The sequence below is a fragment of the Nipponia nippon genome, unplaced genomic scaffold (genome assembly GCF_047370975.1).
Source record: "Nipponia nippon isolate SJK-2023a ecotype South Korea unplaced genomic scaffold, ASM4737097v1 scaffold_3, whole genome shotgun sequence".
NCBI lineage: Eukaryota > Metazoa > Chordata > Aves > Pelecaniformes > Threskiornithidae > Nipponia > Nipponia nippon.
The window spans coordinates 63,243,321-63,259,044 of NW_028262347.1; the positions used below are offsets into that span (position 1 = coordinate 63,243,321).

Sequence of the window (15,724 nt, forward strand, 5' to 3'; positions counted from 1 at the left end):
TGGGACAGCTCTAGGGATCAGCATGGCCACTGGTCAGCATCCAAGGTGAGCACAGGGGATGCCAAGCAAAAGCACAGTCATAGCTTCAACTGTGACAATTTCATAGAGAGAAGAGCTTGGTTTTGGAGGTGCGTAGTTAATTGGCTTGTGTCAGCCATTCAGTTCTGGTTTTAGATCACCAGTCAGGGCTGGATTCTGCAGCAGCATCTGAAAAAGCACCTTGTCAATCCATCTGGGCTTTTTTTTTTTTTTTTAATGAATAATGCTACACACCTGCAAATACCAGATATTTTCCAGAGGAACCGATGCATTTAGCTGCCCTTTCGTAACTGCATTCATCTGCACCCAGAAAAGGAGAGAGAGTCTTGGCACCCTCATTCAGTACAACGGCTATACAGAACTAGATGCTTTGGCACAAGGCACGAAGTCAAGAGCAACCACTGCTCCTCCTTCTCCCTGTGAATTAACCACATTCCTAGGGGATTAGGCCACTGGCAGAAAGTAACTACTGCCTGTGACAGAACTCTTCGATCACACCCTCCCCATAAAGTAACAACCTGGAGGGACTGTAGGGGAAAATGGCAGGAGACAACAGCGCAGCCAAGCTCCTTATGAAGGCCTCATCTCAAATGGAAAACTGTCAGCGCTTGCTAAAATTTCAAGCTAAAAATGTTATACACACCCCCCTACTTACATGTAAGAGAATATATATATTTATTTATTCATAACAACCTCAGGTTATTTATATGACAATGCAAGATGCACAAGAGAATCAGGTCCTCCAAAATACAAGCAAATATCTCAGCTCCTGTGGAACAGGTAATTTCTAGAGGATAAATAGATTAAATTCAATTAAAGGAACAGCTTTGAAGCACTGTCTTTAGAGCAGAGTTCCTCTCTCCCTCAAATCCTTAACAGAGTAGCTGGACATTTAGTTTTGTGACATGCCAAAATCTTTGTGCCTTGTAAAGAAAGACGCAGGAGAAGGAATGTTAACGGCCTCTTTTTACAGTAGCCAGTTGTCAGAGGAGGTGGGAAAAAACAAACCACACAGAAAACAAATGCCAATTTGTGGTCTTGACCATTTAAAAATGGATCCCAAAATAGTCTGCTAAATTGTTTCACCCAGAGCAAAATTACCCATGAATACATATGCATGCACACAAAAACAGCATCTCTTGACGCAGTGCTGATGGTGACTGCAGTCAAGGAAGAAGCGTTATAGCGTTCCACATTGTGAAAAGACCACAATGCAGTAATTATTCTGAAAGGTTTTCACAAAGCACAATTATTAAGCTAACATTATCCCATTATTGTTTGTTGCTATGGAGATAATATAATCAATATATTTTCTGGATTGATTTTTTTAATGCTACTAGCACATTGCACAATATAGCAAGATTTAACTCAATGCATTAACTGATTTTAGTTTATGATTGGCAAGGTCTGGAGGCAATAGATTGCAATCCATCTCATGCCTATTATTCTATGAAGACACTTAATGTCAAAATCTCTGCTGCAAAAGCAAGTTTTCCTTGTTGAAAATGAGAAAAAGGATAACAAATGTCTCTGAAGAGAGGCAATCTTTTAAACACTTATTCCTGTTTTTTCCTAAACCAAACAAAAATTACCAGACTGACTAGTAGAAGTAGTAGAAAAGCAAGTTGGGTTTGAACTCTCGACTTAAGATGCTTATTTATTCCAGTGGGGATGTTTGAGGCATTATCCTACTCCATGTAATGTAAACTTTTCCTGCAGCAACAGGAGGCTCTGAGAAGGCGGCAGCGATTGCCCCAGTGAGCCAGAGCCCACTGGGTGCAAACGCAGCTCACAGCCTTGCCACCACCTCTTTCCGCGCAAGCTTGGAGGACTCACTCGCTACCTGCTTCCATGCCTAGTGAAGACAGCAGGCACTCAGCCATTGGTCTCAATGGGTGGTGAAGCAAAACTGTTACAGCCGCAGCCCTTAGTCTCCTTGTCCATAAAACTGCAAGAACACTTCCTTTCTTCCAGGTCTGCCTCTGCAGATGACAAGCTTTTAGCAAATCACTTGATTTGCTGTGTGAGGACAGTGGTAGGTCTGCACAAACCCAAGTCGCAGATCTTTGCAAGACAGTAATATAATATATTAAGAGGCTTCCATTCTGACACTGTTGTTTCAGCCTGTTACCTCTCCTAGGAAGAGATGGGCTCATCATTGTGCAAGGTCTCAAAGCCTTTTAACATATATTTACCATAATTGTCCATAGAAGGATTTTAACAGGTTTTCCCCTCCCATATGGCCATACTGTGGTAAATTGCCTTTGCCTCAGTCCCAGAGGTGACCATATTTTGTCAGTATAGTTTATGCTCAGGCCAAAATTTGCAAGTGCGGCACGCTAGACTTTGCATAACTAAATAAAAGAAAAGGAGTTATAGCAATGTTTGAAAGTAGCAATGCCTGTTAACTCCTGTGAGAATCATATCATTACACTTTTAGGTGCCACAGTGTGGCTTTGGCTGCCTTGGGTTAGACACCAGCATATAAGCATTTTGGCCATAGAGTGTACAACTGCTTGCATAAAATGTGAAATTATTAATCATAGTAATCACAGTAATTCCACCTTCTCCCTTCCCTAAAGGCACCAGATTGGGTGGTCTTGTCTTTCTACGTGAAGTGGGCTGGGGTCCAGTAATGTAACTTTTGGACTGGCTGGAGGGGATCCATCAGGAATGATCATTCACAGATTAAATATGTTGCCTATGCAACACATCTGGCTCTTCTGGCCCAGGGGATAAGTAATAGAGTTAGGAATGCGCATTCACAACCCACCCTCTGTAAGATATCTGCCCTGCCACTAACCCAAGCAGAGCTAGAGCTGGCTCATAAGCCACCTCTGCCCTCCTTGCTCCGCATGGCACAGATCATTCTCTTCCATCACATTTCTCAGTGATGCCACTTTTATTGAAACGGCTTTGAACTGCTATCTGGGTATGTGCCACAGTGTATAAGATAAACACATATGTAGGATTGCTTGCCTTCCCACCTCGTTTACATTTATGTTATTTTATAAAGGATTTTTATGCTGGACAGGGCTTAGACAAGTAGGTATGATACTCATTCAAACAGGCTGCTGTCACACGTGCAGCCTTAAAGGACACCATCTGCTAGTTCATCAGCACAGTAAAGCATTGCTTAATACACATCACTGTTTCAAATATGAAGAAAAACTTCATTTGTTTCAAACCACCGACTGCATGCTGTCCACCACAATGCCTTATCACGCAACAGCCCAGAAATTCTGCAAAAATAAAATCTCATTTAGCTGTGGTCAGTCAGGGGATATCAATTTTGGCAAGAAGAATGATACAATTACATTCCTAAGCAATTGGTCTCAATAACAGAGAGACAGCACCTCTCAAATTGGCTGCAGGCCCGATTTTACCACTCATTCATACTGAGCAGAACCTACCAGTGAGACCCCCTTCATTTTAGTGCTAAAGGACTAAGATACTACTTCACAAAAGTAAAGTAATCAGTGTCCTGCTGCAAAGGTCGAGGCTAATTACACTTTGCTTAGCTACATTCTGTAATTGCCGTGTATCTTCTTCTAGCCAAAGATTAATTTTAAAAAAAAAAAAAAGAGAAAGAAAACTGTAATCAAGTCATTAAAAAAAAAAAATCATTACTCCACAACACAGAGGTTGAACTTTGCTACTGGAGGTTGAGGTCACACGTAGCAGGGAGTCATGCAGCGGTGACAGGCATGGCACAGAGGCATCTGTCAAGGGGGAATCCTGTCCCTCCACAGCAGGACTTCTCCTGGAGTTCAGCTTTGCCAGTCCAGCTGTCCCTGGCCAGTACATTGACTTGGGCTGCTGTAGGAAGTTACTGGGGTCCTACAGCCTCACCTTCCTGACTTTTCCTCACATACACAACATAGCCTTCGTGGGAACAGAGAAAGGACAACCCTCACATAGGTCACACCATGGTGCAAAAGGCTCTCACAAGCCTTCCCTGCTCCCACAGGAGCTAAATATAATTTAACCTGAAGCACTTTTACCATAATTATGCAAAAGGGTGGATTTGAGACGGGAAGTTTGAGGGGAAGCCGGCACCGCTGCGTGGCAGAGCTCCTTTTGCCGGCTCCGCAGCAGCGCTGTGCTCTGGGAGACGGGAGCTGTTCAAATGTTTTGACAGAACATGCCGATTCCTCGGGAATGTTTTTATTCTAGCCGATGTGCCAGTTCTGCACAGATTTCCAGTGGAAAGCAGGCAGACAGTCTGGGTCTGCTGAAATACAGCGACTTCACTCGCAAAGAAGAAAAAGTTGCTTTTTCAGACTATTTTTACTCAATTTGTGATTGTATTTGTTTTAGTCAGTTTTTTGGATTGCTTTCAACTTTATCTGGAAACTCCGTTTTCTAGCAGGCTCTAAAGACAGGCCAAAAGGCACCAAAACACTGTAGAAAATTAAGCTCAAACAAAAGACCTTGGAGGACTTTTGAGATATAGGTGTGTAAGTAAACAGCACACAGAGATAAACAGGGAAACCCCAAAAAACTTTACACTAAATTAATGATGTCCTAACTAAAGCTGCTTAGTCTGGTTCTGCAAGAACCCAAACACTTCCATTTTTGCATTTGCAATTGTCTTTCAAAGGCTTTCTTTTTCTTTTGCCTAAGGGAGTTATTTATAGGGCTATTATAATTTGAGGTCTGGTCTTCTTGTGGCAGGTCCTCCATCCAGGAAATGAAATAGCATTAGAAAATGAAATCTCGCATTTATGAGGTCTTCAAGATGGCTCCCTGGGGCATTGGGGGAGAAAAAAAAGGTAGTGAAAAATATAAACACAAATATAACTACAGGATACTTGCATGGTCCCTAATTCTATCTGTCATGAACTATATGAGACTCTTTATTAAAATGGAAACCCCTGGTATAAGGTCACCAACTACAGCTTTTTTCCCCAAAGCTCTCCCATTTCCTCCTGGTGTGTGATCAAGCGCCTTTTCCACCCCACCTCGGCTGCAAGGTGCTCATGTCCAAGGCTGTCCTCAGATGTGGAGCACAAAGAAGGATAACTCAAATGGCCACTCTTCCTCCAGCTGCCTTGCCACACACTTTTCAGAACACATTATATATTGCAGCATATTAACTGATCAAGGTAGATCTGTTCATCCCTTTGCAAGCTGTAACCTTTGCAAAAATCATATTATCGATCACCAATTTTTTGTTCATACCTCTTTGTACTTCTTTCCTAGACTACTCTCCAGAGCCACAAGGTGCCTTATCCTAGCCAGGGCTTATCACCTGCTCTTTCCTTTCAATATATAGACATAAAAGGAAATAGAAGCAAATCAATGAAGACTTTGGGATTCCCCATCCCCTTTTTCCTGCATATCCAAAGGAGCACTTCCCTCTAACCCCTGCTCTTGCCATGTATCTTTTCCCCCTTTTCTTGAGCGTAACACAATCACCGTGTTTAAAGTCCCACTCAACTTCCCAGAGGCTACTTAAACTCCTTAACTCATTATCATATGTGACTTCTTATGGCTCCTGTAACCCAGCTTTCACTAATCCTACCTAAATCACCTCTAGCATCATGCTACCTATGAAAAGAGCTTTGCATACAGCCAGGACTGAAAAAAGCCATCAGATATAATGCACAAAAACTACAGAAGTTCATATAATAGTAAAGACTCATTTGTAATTATTTTAATGTTTATTTTTTGCATATTTTGTTATGAAATTATGTATTTGAGAATATTTTTAAACATATATCTAGGTCTCAATTTCTTTTTCTCTTGTTTATAATTTTCATTTTTCTTGTCATGGGGTAAAATAAAAATCATCAATGTTCAGTGAGTTTTTTTTCTACGTGAATATTTAAAAGTGCCCCAGTGCAACTGTCCAAAGAACATTTCACATTTCCCTCTGCCTTACTAGAAATCATCTAAAATTCATGGAATACTTAAAAATTATAAAAATGGAAGCAGGAAAAAAGGTTAATAACAAAGAAACAAAATGAAAAGTTAAAAAGTACGAGGACAACTCAAGACTGTATCACCACTGCATTGCATGGTGAAAACAGAAAGAAAAAATAGCAATTTGAAATGCATGTTTTTAAAGCATACAGGTTTGTTTAGACCTCCTGTTGAAAAACTGTTTTTTTCCTTTTTCTTTTCTTTAAAAAAGAAAACAAAAGAAAAACCAAAACCACAGCCAGTTCTCAAACAAACCTGATTAGAATCCAACTCTGGTTGATTCTGGTCTCACATTATCCTCTACACTTAGACATGTGCTGAGGCCTCGGAGGACACGGAGAATTAGATTAACTTTTGATCTCTCTGACAAGATTGGTCCTTTCTTACACTTCCATGTCTTCCTAGGCAACTTGCATTTCTGGATCAAATTGCATAAATATTTATCCAAAAAGAGCACTCCAGAAAATAATGTTTCACTTATTTCTGACAAATTAAGAGAATCCCAAGCATGCAACAGCTGCTTTACATCTGTCCCACATCCACAGTTACTGAAGCCCTCAAAGCCCTGCCCCAGTGCCCATCCTGCAAACCCACACTGCCCTTCGCAGCACTGCATCCATTTGACTATGAGCCATGACTAAGACCCAGTTTCATACTCAGTCCCTCTTAGAGCAAGTGATATTTCATCTCTACATCCTGCCTGGGGAGAGGAGGAAGCAGGGAAAACCCAGAGGGTCACGAGTCTTACATCCAGATAAAGCTACCAGGAGGTGATGCCACCCAAGGTGTACCATAGGCAGCCAGAAGACAGCCCACAATGAATACCAGGGATTTAATGGCACATGTTTGAGCAGGCGGTTCTCCAAAGCCTTCTATTACACATTTTAATATAAAGCCTTGCAGAAACCAAGCTCTGCTAGCTGCAGTGGATCAGACCCACAGTGGCTGTACCTTCCTACTCTTGGAAAGGGCAGGGGAAGCTTCTTGCTTGCCACCCTTTCAGAACAACTTGCTGTGCAGAAGGCCAGCTTCTTATTTGAAGAGACATGTCATGCTGTAAACATTTCTAGTGGAGCTTGGGTTAGCAGCACTTGTAAGAAAACCCTAATGAAAATAAATTGTTATGTATTTACCCATATGCTGAGGAGCATATGGCTAATGCATTTAGACACTGCTAATGAAATTAAGACTCAGCTAAATTTGTTGGCTCATGGATAACAACTGTTCTCAACAACCAATCTGAGCTTGCTATAATTTTAGCATTACAACCAATACCTGCCCATTATTATATGTACTGATCCTGCTGACATAGAAGAACGGGTTTTCTGAATATGGATTTCTCCACATGACAATAAGAAGGTCAGCAGCATATGATGCCACTAAACTCCAGATTTACATGTAACACGAACAAGTTACAACTTCACTTAAAACAACAGAGATTGCTCTTATTCATTATAGCCTTGAGTCTATTGCTTTCTTTTTTCATTTCAAGGACTAAAAGATTTAGTTCAACCCCATTCTCTCCAGGCCAGTGCCACACTGATGTGACTACAACCAAAATTGAACAGAAGACAATCACACCTAAGAAATATTCTTGTTTTTTTAAGTCCATGTGTAGAAACCCCTTAAGTTTACTACAACAGCTATACGAGTCCGTCTATTCAGTCATATCACTTTCGCGCTGCTCCTCAAGGTGAAGGTCCCTACTTCTTCTGGGAATGCTACTCCTCGTGCATGACTACAGGGATTCTGAAGTCCAAGGTAAATTCCAGTTTAAGTGTTCACACTTGGTCTATCTGAATGCTACTATCATTGCAACTATACATTATCTTCTTTCTCTTAACCTAGCTACTGTATAGCACGGCTGGTTTGTGTTCATTGGTGCTGCATGTTATGCCAGAGCTGGCTTTAATTTAGCAGTACATGCTGCTTAAAGAGCAGGCTACATAGCAAATTCCAGAGGGTTATGTGATGAACACGCAAATATAGTCTCCAAAAGGCACGACACATGGCAAATTTCCCCTACACCACCCTTGGAAGCCAGGTGTCATTTATGATGTAGACTTCTGCTCTGATGGATATTGGGTAACCATTTCTCAGTTGACCCCAACCAACCATCCAAAAGCAACTGTTTTGGTCAAGGATGGCATGGAACAGCAGAGAGGTTTCCTTCAGTGCTGTTACCTTGGGGACCCACCTTGCTCAGACACCTTCATTTATAGACCAGAGGTCAGGCTTGGCATCGATTCCCAGCCCCACTTGCTCTGTGACTATTGCCAAATAATTTACTCTCCCTCCAGCCTTCAAACTGCCCAGACTATTAAAGACAGCAGTGATATCAGCTTCCCCAAATCTACGAGAGAAATTCCCCAGAGAAGTTGCTCAAAGCATTTCACCACAACCTGATGTTGTGGTGTTGCAAGACCTACCTATTCCAGAATACCATCTATGCCATTTTGCAGGTGGGTAAAAAGAGGCACAAAGTGAAGCAAAAGAAGATTTGCTTACCCAGAAAAAAAAAAAAAAAAAAAAAGAAGAAACATTTGCCCCACTCAGACTTGCCCATAATCATATTGTGAGCCTGGGGAAAGCCAGAAGCATGATTGGAGCATCTCTCTTCTTACTTGCTGTGCTGCCATGAAGAACATCATCCCCTTTCCACTTTACAGGTAAAGCCCTTCACATACAGCTAGCAATTGCATCAGCCATTGCCTTTGCGCCTCAGTGTTTAATAAAGCAAGCATAAAGTATGCCAAAAAAAGAACAACCAAAACATGGCTTAAAGAATACCAAACCCATGATGTTGCTCATCGAAGTCTGCGTCTCCTTCTAAGGAGAACTTCTGAGGTCTACAGGAAACACTCAACCAGCCCTGAACAGAGAATAGATGCGGGAACTGCTCTAGGCAGAAGCTACACAGTCAATGCACCCTTCCTTGGAATACAAAAAGGGACCCGTTTGTTCCCTCAGAGGAAAAACCCTATAGTCCAAAAGAGCAAAAGCATCTGTCATGACCACAACCACCTTCATAGCTTCGGTCACCATTATTCACTAGCAAAGCAGCAATGATTCACCCTCCTTCTTCTGTCACGTAAGACCTGTCAGTTGCTTTGTATATCCTAATACTGTTGCCAGCTTCCATAAAGGTTATTTAAAGTTGACATCGCATTCAGGGATTCCTTGCGAACACAGATATCAAACACTGAGTGCAAAAAAGCTGAGGACATTGTGCCTCTACAGAAGGGCCTTTGAGGAGTACACTCCACTCCTCCAGAGGCAGGCTTACCCTGCTGAGACCCCACAAGCTCAGGGAGAAGCTGGGGTGAGGCACAGCACAGCTCCACCCGATGCTCTTCTGAGAAACCAGCAGTCCAGCTCTCGCTGAAGGGTGAAAATAGTATTTAGTCAAGTGAGACTCAGCTAATTGCAATGGCGTGATTTCCTGCATGAGTTTCCCCACAAACAGATACTGCATTGACTTTGTCAGCGTATCTGACAACACTAACATCTGATCAAAGGAGGTAGCACAGAGTATCAGCTCAAACTAGGAAAATACATGTATTTGAAGGGGAAAGAGACTGGCTTTATAGACACATGAATATACACATAAAAACATGCCTAACCCCAGTTTTTCTGTCATGTTGCAGACTGTGACATGGCTAGGTTTACATCTGCACCACATGTATCCATGTCACGTGAAATGCACGTGTACACAGGCTTCCCAGTCAAGGTGGGTTTCCCAGGATATGAGAGAAGACCTGAGGCACCCCATGAGGTCTGTTCGGACAGTCAGCAGCCCACGGTGGATGCATGCAGCTGACTATGGGAGATAAAGCCAGGTTGGTTGGTGATGCCACAGGGGCCCTTTCTGGTTCCACGCAGATAGCTATCAAGTGGCAAAACACATACTCCCTGTCCCATTCCTCTCTTGTTTATCTGTGTGAAGCAACACAAAACCATATGCAGGCTTTCACTGTCAGTGTAAGCCATATTATTCTTGTAATTAAAACCAGGTCCGCAGCCTATTGAGAGCTCCTCTTCTTCCCTTCCTCCCCTCTTTGCTCCCCTCACCATTTGCCTCTTTCCAACCTTGTTTGCATTTACATGCTGTGTCATTAAATTCCAGAACAATAAATGCTGCAGCCTCTCGCTCTAAGCACTGGCATGCTGCTTTTTAGGCTGAAAATTAGACATGGGGTTAATTTCATTCCTGCAAGGACTCTGCCTTTTATTTTTCTTTACATCCAACTCAGAGGATGCTTTTGGCAGATGCGTAGTGGAAAAAGATCATGTTTGCTCTCTGCTTCCTCCCTGCACTCCCCCCTTCTCCACTCCCACCCATCAGCCATAAAACAACACAGCCCAGCCAGATCCCAAACTGAACGCAAGACAAAGCAGCCACACAGCCCCCACTTCCACTCAGCAGAAATGGGCCACTCCAGGGTAGCCCAGGATCTACAAGTAGGCCAGACAGAAATAAACAGAGTAAACAAAGAGTATCCTGTCCAAGCAGAGAGGGGCTAAAGAGAGTGATGTGTTTCATTAAAATGCAAGACAGGGATACAAGCACACAGCCAGTCAAAAGCATCGCTAGCGCTTGCTAGGAGTAATAGGAGGAAAGCAGCACATGATCACACCGTTATAAGGACGCAAAGCACATCACCCAACTGTACACAGGGCACAACTGTATATTCCACCTACCAAGTACCAAAACAAGGCAGCCGACCACACACCTACCACCACCCCAAAACACCAGAGACACCAGCCCCAAGGCTGCAGCAGCACGGCGCTGCTCTCCAGAAGGCTGAGTAGGGAGCAGTGCGCACAGGTACAGTACCAGGCGACCAGAGCCGTTCAAATGTCAGAGCCAATGACATTTAAAAAAAACAGCGTAGCTGCCTTTTTAGAAAACGGATGGGAAAGAGGGAGAAAGCACAGCCATAGCAACAGGTCAAGTGCTTGCCGCAGTTCTTCGCGAGGAAGGGTAATGCGGCGCGTGTGCCTTCTCAGTTTTCAGAGCATTTGTCACGTAATAAAATCATTAGCCTAGGAATTAATAGGAGAGTTTTGTTCAGATTTTCTGCAACCTGCTGCTCTGAAGCCCATGTGTAAAAGTCTGTGCTGTGTATACTCTTGTGTCTCCCATTACGCAGCTATCACAAACAAACCTCATGTTTTTCCACAGAGTGGTAGGAAAAATGCAGTACATGGAGAGGTGGGGAACAGTCAGGAGTTTCTAGCAAAACAGCGGTCTGTCTGCTGCAAGTCTGCTTGGTTATTGGGAAAATTGAACATGCTGCTTTTTTTAAACAGCCTAATCATATTTAGTATTACATCAGACTTACCCACCACAAATTGTTCTCATGCAACGGAAGAATTTTTAATCTAATATCTTGGACTCGGATAATTTCCCAGCTGCAGAACTGCAATAATTTCCTATCTTCTCATTTTTGAGATAAGCCGATTAACTTGGATATGTTTTAGTTTCAGGGTGCGATTATCTCCCTTTATTGGACTTGAGAGAGAAGGGGTGACTTACAGTAAAATAACTTTGTTTTCCCCAACTCAGCTCTTAAAGTCTGCTTCTCTGTGATGGAGATAGGTCTTTCCTGTTGCATTTCCCTTAGTCCCTTAACTTTCAGCACTTCCTCTTCCTCTCTGAGACACTATATAAACAGTAACTCTTGTTGGACTCAAAGAAAATACACTGTTCAAGAAATCCCCGAAATAACTCTTTCAAAAAATCTCATAGAGAAAACATTTTCTTGTTTAAAATAATTTGAAAGTTTATTAAAAACCCCACAACCCAGCACTATTGGTCAAATCCTGCTTGCATTGTTCATTTGTTTTCAGGCACACTTACAGAAGAAGAATAGCAAAAAAAAGGATCATAGGGCCTGATGCTCTCTTCACATATACAGTGGAGCAAAACAGGAACCTCCATTCACTTCAGTAGAAGTGATTTACAGCCAAGTAAGGGAGAAGTCAAGCAAATCCTTGAATTTATGCTATTACAAATTGAAAAATACTGCTTACTTGCACAATTTTGTTGAGAGCTTTTGATAGTTAATGTTTTTGCTTAAATCCCCAGATCCTAGATTTACTTGATTATGCCAAAGGGACTCCCTCTCCTCCTTTATTTTTTCCTTAAGTTTCTAGCAATTATATCCTAGGAGGAAAGCCTGAAACCATGAGATGAGGACACTTTTTGAACTGGAAGGCTGTATATGTTGAAGTGTTTTGATTTCCCTTTCTCTTCTAGGTCTCATTGTTGTGCAGGGCCCTTCAACCTGTGTTGATCTGCAGACCAAATTCAACACTGGAAACGTGAATTACACATATGCAGATTCCCATACAGCACATATCAATTCATTCCTCTTAGTCACCATTCATTAATTCCTCTGAAATAAATGTTCATGGGTTGAAAACCACTAGTCTGATGATTTAGTGGGAGTGTGGCTCGTGCGTTTTCCCTGCACAACATTGGCAATACCAAGAAGGAGATGGCCTATTTAAAAGGAAGGCTCTCTAAAAAGCCAGTTCAGTGAAAAGACATGGTTGCATAAACATGCAAGTGCAAGAACTTCTTAACATTATAGATGTAGCAACAGAACAAATCAACATTTTGCTACTTCCTATTAAAAAAAAGTAACCCCAGCCCCCAACAAAATGCTGCAGCTAAGCCCCTAAAACCATCCCTGTCCCCAAGAAGGCAACAGGCAGCCTCTGGTTCTCCTCTGCTGGGACGGGAAAGTGGAAGCTGTCCTCTACTGACTGCAGTGAGAGCACTTGTGTCCCTGAAAATGCTCTCGTAGAGAACAGCCTGCAGTGTAAAAGCAGCCCTCCTATTACTGGCACGTTGCTATGGGCACTATTTCTAAGAAAGCAGCCACAGGAGCAGATCCAGAAAACATGGCAAAAATATATCAGGGAAGAAAGAAAAAAATTACAAAGAGCCTGGACTCATCCCTGCCTCATCCCACTGTAGAGAAGGCAGACGGTGACATGTCATAGTGCTGGACATACAGCCTGGTGGGGCTTGCAGTTTTGCATCACTCAACTCTGTTTCAAAACCCTGTCTGGAATTATTATTTCTTGGTACTCCATGATAGAATTTCTCAGCTGCCTTTTTTTTTTTTTTCAAGTAAAATCAAGTTTCTTTTTTCTTCATTAGCCTGCTTTAAGTGAATTTAATGAATGCAATTCTGCTAATGAAATTTGCCTAACAGATCATAGATAACAGTTCGCAAAAAACTTTCCACTTGTACGCTGGTACAGGGCAAGCCTATCTACAACATATCAAAATAACATAGTCTCTAGGCACCTTTTCCTACAGCAAGTGTTAGCAGGTGATTAATAACTGGATTTTGTGACCAAAGAGCTACAGAACAAGTAGCTTCATGCCATCCAGCTGAATTGAAACCAGGAGAGTGAGGGTGAACTGGTCTGTATTCTATACCACCAGCACCCCCTGTATGTTAAAGTCACCCTGTCAAGGCCAGTTCAAATTAATCAAGAGCAGATCAAGTCTACCTTTTATGCTCTCTTCTAAATGAAATCAGATGTACATGTAAAACTGGTATTTAAATGGGTTTTACCTAATAATCAGTCAGATATTGACAGAACAATCACAGTGAAGACCAAGGTAAGAGGCACTATATTCTCATTAATAATTCAAATCTCAGTGTGGATATTGGTGACCATGCACTTAAAAGAGGAAATTTGGCAGCAGCTGGAGTTAGCCCAGATTTCCTGAAAAGTTGTTGGAATGCAAGAGAGATGCACAAGAAAGATTTTACTGTAAGATCCAACCAGAGAAATGGCAGGTCCTCATTATTAAGGAGATCTTGGACCCTCAGAAGCATTACTGAAATTGAGCAAAGAAAAAAAAAAAAAAAAAAAAAGAACAGCATTAGCAGACTAAGGGAACAGACGAGAAAAATAAGGGAATGAAATCTGGAGGCAGAATCCCAATACTTCCCCTCCCCTCCCTTCCTCTTCCCAGTCCAGGATGGCAACACTGGGGGCACAGAGCAACAGTATTCGGTGGTACCTAATTCCAGTTACTGCTTAGGAGCAAGAAACATTACAAGCTTTAAAATAAATGCGTACAATCAGCAAAAGCACAAACAAACAGAAAGGTCGTAGGAGCCAAAACCACTCAGAACAAACCAGTTGGGGCTAGTTAACATAATCTGCTCTATTCACATAACTAAGTTTGTTTCACTGAGGGCATGAACTTTCTTGGAAAAGCTCAAGTAATTAACTGCAGGAGCTTACACATTTTCTTTCCCTCAAGTTTATTTTACCCTGAAATTAGAGCTGCTTGCACACAATGGCTTCTACCCATTCACTCAAAAAGCAGAGTTTTGCTTGTTCTTTCCAGGAGGAGATGCTTGAAGAGATGGTACTGTTGAAGCGTAGGATTCCCTTCAATTCCTCCCACATCCTATCCACTCTTCCCATTATTTTGGATAGATACAATGAAAATGATATCTTACCTCACGGAAGAAGAGCAGGTTTCCAATGAAAGGAAGAGGTGGAGGATGTCGGATCCCTACTCTGCTTAGTTTGGAGAACGCAGAGGTGGAGTACCTGGAAAAAATAAGGTAGTAAGTTAATTTTTGATCTTGTCATGATAGGACTTGCCGTAGTAATTGGTTCAGATGACTTCCCTGGATTCAGAGAGGGAGAAGAGGCTTTCTGTGTTGGCCAAACAGAACTGCCAATGTGGTGACATTGCTCAACAGCTCCTTAGGTCACAGAAATAAAGGCAATACACTGGTGCTTCAGAGAGGGCAAAAGAACGAAGGGACTCAAACACAGGCCTGAAAAGCGAGCAGTGGAAAGAGAGAGCTGCTCCTCTTCCCACAGAGGGTTTTGTAAGGCAGTAGCTACATGAGGTTACAAATGAGATCAAAATGGGCATTTGGGTTTTGACTACTGTGGCACAGCTGGGAAAGGAACAAGACAGATCTTCAAACTATTATTTTCTTCTTCTTCCTTCACCACTACCTATACAGATCACAGAACAAGAATTCAAACTACTCTCAGTTGTGCATGAGCCAAGACACTGTCAGTATGTTCAAGTCAAGCCTAGTATTTGGGCCAGATATGCTGATTAAGTGATTTTCCAGCTGCCAGTCAGCAAATTAAACAAAGATAAAAAATACAGGGAAACAAAACCCAGACTGAAAAGCTTCATGCATCCCTTGTTTCAGATGAAACTGTGGCATGTTGACAGGGACAATACTGGAAAAAAAGAAAAAACCCAACCCTAAAGTCTTTTTTTTTCCCCCCCTCTTAATACAAACAATGGATTTAAGTCAGTGGACTTCAATTAGTGAAACCTGAAAGCACAGGAGCTAACAGCAGCAGCTTTGATTAGCCAAAGACACAATAATAGTGAATACTATCATAATGAACACTACCAGCAGGAGGACCAGGGCAAAAGATCTTTAAGATTAATAAAGGCTATGTCTATATTAACGCCTTAGCTCAGAGCAATAGTATAGTTTTAAAGCTCTCCCTCTGCATGATGGTTCCGTGTCTGGGGCAGTTTTAGCACATACAACCACACTTTTCTGAGAGGAAACTGAACTCGAAACTTGGATCCAATCCCTCATCTCTTACCAGGGCATTATGTGAACTAATGAGCGGTCCTTTAGCTTTGAACCCCAAGTGTGGTGAGACTGCTTAGTCCTGAGGAGCAAATTAAATCTAGCCCAAAATAAAAATGGTGAACTGCATATAGTGT

The 15,724-nt window shown here is 42.1% G+C and overlaps 1 protein-coding gene across 6 annotated transcripts in view; it reads right to left on the reverse strand.

The window, feature by feature from the left end:
* TBXAS1 (thromboxane A synthase 1) overlaps positions 1 to 15,724 on the reverse strand; it is a 232,432-nt gene that overhangs the window by 160,952 nt on the left and 55,756 nt on the right. For all 6 annotated transcript variants that reach the window (XM_009465851.2, XM_087768217.1, XM_087768219.1 and 3 more), the window contains one exon: positions 14,469 to 14,562. In XM_009465851.2, coding sequence (XP_009464126.2) covers positions 14,469 to 14,562 — 94 coding nt within the window. The remainder of the gene's footprint in view (positions 1 to 14,468; positions 14,563 to 15,724) is intronic.